The sequence below is a fragment of the Nanorana parkeri genome, unplaced genomic scaffold (genome assembly GCF_000935625.1).
Source record: "Nanorana parkeri isolate BGI_ZX_2015 unplaced genomic scaffold, ASM93562v1 scaffold166, whole genome shotgun sequence".
NCBI classification, from domain to species: domain Eukaryota; kingdom Metazoa; phylum Chordata; class Amphibia; order Anura; family Dicroglossidae; genus Nanorana; species Nanorana parkeri.
Window position 1 is genome coordinate 1058745 of NW_017306434.1, and position 8288 is coordinate 1067032.

Consider the following 8288-nt stretch of genomic DNA (forward strand, 5'->3'; position numbering starts at 1 on the left):
ACTCGTACTCGCCCAACTGCAACGATACTTAGCCCAGATTCCATCTGACCGGCAGTGCCACGAGGGAGCATGGATCTGGCTTCCTGGCCAATCAGGAAGCCGGGCGGCAGGTCATAACCCGCATCCCGGCTTCCTAATTAGCATGGAGCTGGCTTCCTGGCCAATCAGGAAGGTGGGTGGCACATTATGACCCGCCTCCTGATTGGTCAGGAATCCAGGCTGCCTAGAAACAAGTGAAGCTGGCTTCCTAGCCAATCAGGAACCCGGGAGGCGGGTCATGACATGCTACCCGACTTCCTGATTGATCAGAAAGCCAGGCTGCCTCGGAACGTGAAGCCGGTGTTCTTTTGATAGAACACAGGCTTCCCAGGCAATCAAAACCCGCTGCTCGGCTTCCGTATAAGCCGGGCCAATGGTACCCCGGGATGCCCGTATCGGTATTCGGGATCGGCAAGTACCGCGGTATACTGAGCTTAGGGTGATGGGAGGACGCTAGTTTGTGTCCTCCCGTTACCTTTAGGAGAACTATGGGGAAAAGCCCTAACCCCATAGTTCTCCTTTAAGTGAATTGAAGCCTAAAGTAAGGGGTTTTAGGGTTAGAACACCTGATGGGTTTTTATTGCCATCTGAAGCCTTGATGGGGAAATGTGTCCCACATTGAGATCTACCCTCACTTCCTATCTGTAGACACATTGTCATCAGGACAACTAGAGAGAAGAATTCTTCCCACCGGGGCCACAGAAATTCAAAAGTCACAAAAAACCCCCCAAAAGGGTTGGTTGTAGATACATTGAATGGTTTCTTTATTTATGGGTAACTGGCCTAAAACAAGAGTGAAAATAAGAGTTTCACTGGCTGAAAACGTGTTCCAGTTCATGGACTCAGAAGATACATAATTCAGGGGACCAGAATGAATGCTAAGCAACTAAGATTTTTTGAACAAGGAGGCCTCCCTAGTATGTGCATCAGCACAGATTACCTTTAAAGAGGCCCTGTCATCCTCTCACGTCTGGCTTTCCGTTGAAAAATCAAGTTAGATTGACTTAGGTGGGCATGTTCCCTCTTCCGGTTCCCTCATTGATGCATTTGCAGGCCCCTTCCCTGAGAACAAAGAGATCTTCACCTCACCTCAACCTAACCACTGAACCATTACATTCTCAAACAATTCATCCCCACACAGCTACTTCCTCATGTATCACTTCTCCCTCCCTTTTAGATTGTAAGCCCTCAGGGGCAGGGCCCTCCTTACCATCTTGTCTTGAAATGTATTGTGATTGTAATGTCTTCCTTACAGGTATATTGTAAATCGCTGAGCACACTGTTGGTGCTATATAAATCCTGTATAATAATATAAAAATAATAATAATAATAATCTTCAGTTTTTTTTATTAACAGGGTCAACCTCTTGCAATTGATCAAGAAAGCATAATCAGAGTAAGAAAAAGCCAAAGCGAAAAGGAGAGTCCATTAGCCGCGTTGCCTTCACTATCCTGAGGCATAGACTTGGATTTTGAACCACCTTCATTGCTTGCGATGGAGCTGCTTGTGGGAGTCACATTTGTCTCTGCTGTTACGTTTATCCACTGCGGTGGAGCCACTGTGGCTTGCGGTTCCTCATTATGATGATTTAGCAGAACAAGATATGGCAGGTTCTCCTGTTCTGTTTTGTTGGACAGGTCGCTGTTGCAGAGGCCTTCTGAACAACAGGCTCCTTTTATCTGGACGGTGGCGCTACCATAGGTTAGACTGTGACTACTGCATCGGTGTCTCATGGAGCAGCTCTTGACAGGTATGGCTGTTGTGTCGTTACCTGGACAACAGAAAAAGTCAAACATTTAACACGGGAGGATTGAAAGAGCGATCATTTGTGTCCAACAGGTTACTTGTCCCAAGAGAAACATATTTATCATTGAGAACCTTCTTCTGAAAACAATAGTTGCCTGGCTAGTTATCTGGCCACTATAATTTGAGTTTCTAGCCTAGAACAAGCATGTAGCCTATGAAGTAAGGGGCTCACAAAGTAGTGAAGCCTTGAGATCAATTGCAGCCCACTTATTTCTCTCTTCTCGAGGATCTCACTAATTAAAAGTCACTCTATATTCGATATTCTTACAATGGCAGCTCCACCTTCCTCAGTAAATATCATTCTACTTTTTACGTACCTTCTCCATGAGTGACGGAATTTACTTCTTTGCCCCTGTGATATCACCATAGGGGCCACCATCATCTCACTCAGTCAGAGCCAAGAAGAAGGATCCAAGTGGGTGCCTTACATCACTTCTTCCAGAAGCTGGGTGCCCTATTGGATACGAGTCCTGTGGTGAGTCCCAGGGCAGGTGACAACATTGATAACCTTCCTCCTGAGCATAGGTGACTATGCAGTGCTGAGCAGGGTGACAACGCTGCAGTGAGCTCACTTAAGGCCAGCCAGCGTTGTTTGCCCCCTGCTGCAAATAGGGGTAGTCACTGGCAGGATGACCAGGTATTTATTGATATTATTCTACATCAAATTTAAATTTGTGAAGTGCCGAATAATTTAAAGTGAAACTATGGCCTGTCATTAAAAAGTAAAATATGTCCTTTAGCACTTAATTATAATTCCATCTACCCTTACAGTTTTCTTTTAGTCCCCCTGGAAAGTCCCACAAATAGCTGTTGATCCTGCCTAACCTAATGCAGTTTCCAGTGATGGGTGGCAACCATGCTGCACTGCTTCTGAATCCAGAACTAACCTAATGCAGTTTCCTGTGATGGGTGGCCACCATGCTACACTGCTTCTGAATCCAGAGCTAACCTAATGCAGCTTTCTGTGATGGGTAGCCACCATGCTGCACTGCTTCCAAATCCAGAGCTAACCTAATGCAGCTTTCTGTGATGGGTGGCAACCATGCTGCACTGCTTCTGAATCGAGATCTGAGTTGCCACCTTCATATTGGCTGTGTCTGCTTGCACTACAGTGGGATGAGAAGATGTTGCAGGGAGTGTGGCTATCATCATCATAATCATCACTGCTGATTGCACAATCCTGCAGCATGTCAATCAGCACCTGGCCACACCCAATCCCACCCACTGCTTTCTGGATTGACAGCCCTGCCTCTGTGAGCTGCAGTGTCTGGTAGAGGCAGGGTCGGTGCTAGATTATTTTGCACCCCCCCCAGCCCCCCTCCTGTGCAGCTCCATTCTCCTGCCTGCTAGCTTCCGCAGGCGACAGGTGAATGCAAGCATCTGGGAGCAATAGCCAGACTGCTATTGGCTATTTTAGTTTGAAATAGCCAATAGCAGACTGGCTATTGAAACACCATATACTGAGCACAGAGGAGCGGACCTGAGAGAGAAAGTTGTCTCTCAGTTCCGCTCCTCTACTCAGTGGGTGGGTTCAATAGCCAGCCTGCCATTAGCTTTTGCAATCTGAAATAGAGGGGTGGGGGCATCGTGGGGGGTGGGGGGGTGAGTGGTTAAGGCTGCACCCTAGGCATCAGTGCGCCCTAGGCGGCAGCACCGGCTCTGGGTAGAGGGAGTGCATAAGACAGAAATGAAGGAGAATTGGCTCAGTCAGGGGTGATAAAGGAAAGTTGACTTTACTTGTGAATCACATAACTGGATTTTGTACTTGTTTAGACTGTCATACAGGAGCCTTTGGATGTACTTTTATTATAAATGATGTTTGCAGAGTATTTTTTTTTTAATGAGGGTATAATTGTACTAATAATTGTATTATTTATTATACAATTGTATTGTATATTTGTACCCTAATAAGCTGCATGTTTAAAACTTTTTGATCTATTTAATTTAATTTAAAACATTTAACGTTTTTATACACTAAACTTTTACTGTATATAATTGTTAATTATTGATAAATTAGGGTTATTGCATAAATAAACCTTTATTACAGGGCACACCCATGGCATTTAGCTTACAAAACGTTCTGGGCTTTCTAATAAGCAAGCCCAGCACTGCCTTCTTATCTTGTGGCACTTTGTATTTCCACTAGTTAGGACATCTCTGTCTGAGGATTTAAAGGGATGGGTCGTCTAATATTCCAGGTCTATGTTAGCCACAACAGCTGCTCTCTGTGAGATGCGTGAAGCCCAGAAGTCTGTAAGCCAAACCAATCTCAAAACTTAACCTGACTTGCAATTCAGTATTCCAGTCTTGGGTCTTCAGGGGCAGTTAGAAGAAAACATTTTTGGCTGCTGTCAGGGCTGGATTTGCTCTCTCTGCTGCCCCAAGGCCAGGTTCCACAATACACCCCCCCTACTCACTAACCCACCCAATGGACCAATGGAGAATGGCAGACCTGCAGGCTAAAATAAGCAGTGGCTTCGCCGCTGTACATTTAGCTCTGCTCGCCTAAATCAGGGCTAAATGTAGAAAACAACTACCCGCCCGGTGCCTGGAACTGCATGTCGGGAGATAGGAATTCCACACCTCTGCTGCCCCTTCACTCCCTGCTGCCCCAAGGCCGGGCCTTGGTTGGCCTTGTGGGAAATCTGGCCCTGGCTGCAGTTGGGTTTGAATTAGTGTTGAAGGTTCCGCTCCTGCTTTTTTCAATTAACACTCTAATGTTCACGTGCAATGAAAGATGTAATTACCAATAGATATGGTGATATTCCCGTCAAAGCAGTGGCTGTAGGTGTCGTAGCATTGCATGACGGGAGCGTTGGATGGCGAGCACTCTGCATCAGGCGTTCCTACACAGCTGTAGCATTGCTCATCGTTGGGTACATGAGTTACATTATCTGTATAGAGATAAAACACAATGACATCATTGTTTGGCATTCTGTGCCAAGAACACAAATGTGAGTTGTTTTAAAGGTTTAATTCACACCGAGCCATAATTTGGGAACAGGTTTGTCAGGCAGAAACTTTTCAAACAGAGGAACCAGCCAAACAAGCTGAAAAAGGTTAGTGTAGGCGATGTGTAATGATGCGGTTGTCAAGATTGGACCGGAGTCACATTAGATTCTTTGTGTTACATAAATGTAACTATAGCTACAGAATCTTATGAAGATACTATAGGGCCTGCTACCAGAGTTGGATCATCCACAGAGCAATGTAAGCAGCAAGAGCCTATTGGATGTCCAGTGGGTCAAGCTACAACCTTTATACTACCCCTCTTCACCAGGGGGATAGCGCAATTATTCAAAGTTGTGCATCTACCAGAGCTAGAGCTTTCCAATCAGCAGAGAGCATGAGCTTTGCTGATTGGAGAGCCCTAGCTCTGACGCAGTAGAGGGCATGTCGCTCCTCTGCAGAGAGACCACTGCCTCCATAGAGAGGACAAAGGTCCTTCTTTGCAGCTTGCTGGCAGGGGACAGGCCTTTCTGCCCAGGCTATAGGAACAAAAGGTGTTCAAGGTCTTACAGGTAATTGTAGTTAGAAAGCAACCACAGCCTAGAGTAGAAAAGCCTGTGCCCTGCCAGCATGCTCTAGAGCAGGACCCTTGCTCTCTGTGTGGAAGCAGTGATCTCTCTGCAGAGGTCAGACATGCCCCCTGCTGAGTCATAGCTAGAGCTTGCCAATTATGAGGGAGAATGAGCTTTGCTGATCACAGAGCTATAGGTTTGATCCCCAGGCATGGTGTCACCTGGTGCTGCTGCTGTGTGTCAACCGCTGATACGTCATCACGCACACACGCAACGTCATTGCGCATGTGCGTGACATCATCGCATATGCGCGTAATAACGGCACACGCACTTAACTGCCATCGCCGATCTTGGTGACAGATGCGGGCAAAGAGAGAAGGGGACTTTCACACGGGGGATAAGGTATACCTCCGGGTCCCCTTCTCTGTCCTGCAGCTGTTGGGCTCTCGGTCCATGACCGAGTGCACGACTTTTCAGAGGGGGTGACACCAAAATGACTAACGGTCATTTTGGTGTCACCCCCTCTACTGGTGTCACCAGGTGCCGGCCGCACTCCCTGCAACCCCCTTGTGAAGCACTGGGTTTTACTCAACAGGGCGTATGTCAGGCCTCTGAAGAGAGACCACTGCTTCCATACAGAGGACAAAGGTCTTTCTCTGTAGCATGCTGGCAGGGGACAGGCTTTCCTGATTTGATTTGGAGTACTTGCAATGTATTTACCAAATTTAAACTGATTGTTCAATAGGGGTTCTGTGTTATTTAATGTTATTCAATGGTAAAGAAATAAAATGTAAATAAAATATGTAATAAAATAAAATGAATTGAAGATTGTTAAATCTCATTGTTATGCTCTATTAATAAAAGCTGTGGCCATAATTTCCGATGTTAAAAAGCTCTGAGTGCAATTATTTCAGGGTCCCCTTCCTTGTTTGGCTCTGCCCATTCATGTAATGTACATAGTACGGTATAAGTGGATGGTCCACTTTTATTACAAGTGTTTCAGAGAACGATCATTCAAACATTTACCATCAGGGGCCAGTTGGTAGTGTTTCAGGTCCATGTTGGTGTTGCACAAGCTGGTGTTGCATTGGTTAAGCTGCATATATATAGATATTCCATAGGATATTATGCTTTGTTTCAGCATGGTGGGAACACCATAGCCACAGCCTTTCTTCAGCACAACATGGTTGGCATGACCTATTGAACAAGAGAACTTTATTAATACATAGCCATCATCAGCACAAGATTGCTATTGGAATTTTTTATCAAAAGATGGCTGTCTTGATATATTGAATTTAATACTTGTTCTACATACTCGTCTTTATGGCTGTGATGGTCTCCAGGCACATGTCATGGTCCAGAGGGCAGGAAACATTCACTGCTTTGTCCGGTGAGCAGCCTCCATCTCCTCGATCCGTGCAGGTATAACACTCAGTGACCACTGCCTGGACACCTGATGCATAGGATGAATAATGAACGTCACTTAAAGCTGAACCCCATTCAGGTATAAAAGGCACAAATTATTGAAGCTCTGCAATCATGAATATATCATTATTGTTTAATGAGAGCAGTGCATGACGCTGTTTCACCAGGTATCGGCCTCTTGCCATCTGTACAGCAGAGCTAAAGTAGCATTAAGGTCTGGGCGTTTTTTTACCTTAATGCATTCTCGGCAAAACAGCCCAGCTCCTTTTTTCGACCCCAGTCCCCCCATACTTACCTGTCAGCTGCGCTCGTCCACGCCGCCGGTCCTGAAGCGACCCTCCGTATCCCGAACTTCCAGGTTGCGGGGGAGGATACTGATGGCAGAGGAGCCAAAGGCTCCTACTGCCATCAATCAAAGAGGGAAGGGGCGTGGCCTGCCACAGGGCTGTGTGTGTCTAGCCGCTGCGGGCACGAGCGTGCACGGGTGCCTACATTAGAACGATGGTGGCACCGGTGCAGGGGGCGGGGGGAAGAGCATGGCGGGGACACACTAGAAAACGAGGAAAGAGGTACTTTTAAAGAAAAAACGCAACATCCTCCTGCAAAGGAGGGTCTCCTTAAAGGAGAACTATGAGGTGAGTGCTTTTCACTCACCTCATAGTTCTAGCCGACCTGTGACAATGAGACTGTCACAGGTCGGCTCAGTAGTTCGGGAGGTGAGCGAACACATACCGGGTTCGCTCACCTCTCAACCCTGTCACGGCTCTCTGCCGTGACAGGGGAGGGGCTGGATTCCCCCCTCCCCGCTCCGATCCGCCAGCGCTAACTGGCGGAACGGACGGGGGAGGGGGCGGGTACAGCTGGTTCTGCCTCTAGATAGGCAGAGCCAGCTGTCAGTCACGCAGCTGGGCGGATCTCGACATCTACATCGGGATCCGCTCCGGCTGCGGCGTCTCAGTATACCGCGAGCTGTAGCTCACGGTATACTGAGCCTAATGTGACGGGAGGACGCTAGTTTGTGTCCTCCCGGTACCCTAAGGAGAACTATGGGGAAAAGCCCTGACCCCATAGTTCTCCTTTAAAGGAAACATAAAAACATTTTTTGGCTTTAATATCACTTTAAGGGAGGGGGTAGAAGAAGCAGCACAAGAAGCCAATTAGGTGCGCTGCAGTGTAAGAATCATGTTGTTAGGAAAAGAAGGTGGAGTGACAGAGAGATGAGTTCATCAGCCTTCTGCTTCTCCTTTCAATGTCTAGTCACAAGGTGGGGACAGGGAGGGGACCTTTAAATTTCAACAGAGAAACATCAGGTCCCCTCCACTGCCAGACAAGGCTGTGCTGTGGGGACAAAGCTGTGTTCATTTCAGGACTGGATAGACAGTAATGATTTTCCATTGACATATAAAAAAAAGCCCCCGGTTTTAAAAGAAGTGGTCAGTAATGGCAACCTACATATTTCTCCCATGATGGGTTTGCTTTAAAGCTGAGCTCCGGGAT

General features: G+C 46.9%; 1 protein-coding gene across 1 annotated transcript in view; it reads right to left on the bottom strand.

Moving 5' to 3' along the window:
• Positions 1-1415: 1415 nt before the first annotated feature.
• The window catches only part of LYPD3 (LY6/PLAUR domain containing 3), a 10601-nt gene continuing 3728 nt past the window's right edge, over positions 1416-8288 (bottom strand). Inside the window, exons 2-5 of the mRNA XM_018554600.1 lie at positions 6682-6819; positions 6393-6563; positions 4593-4739; positions 1416-1810 (exon numbers count right to left, since the gene is read on the bottom strand). Coding sequence (XP_018410102.1) covers positions 1416-1810; positions 4593-4739; positions 6393-6563; positions 6682-6819 — 851 coding nt within the window. The remainder of the gene's footprint in view (positions 1811-4592; positions 4740-6392; positions 6564-6681; positions 6820-8288) is intronic.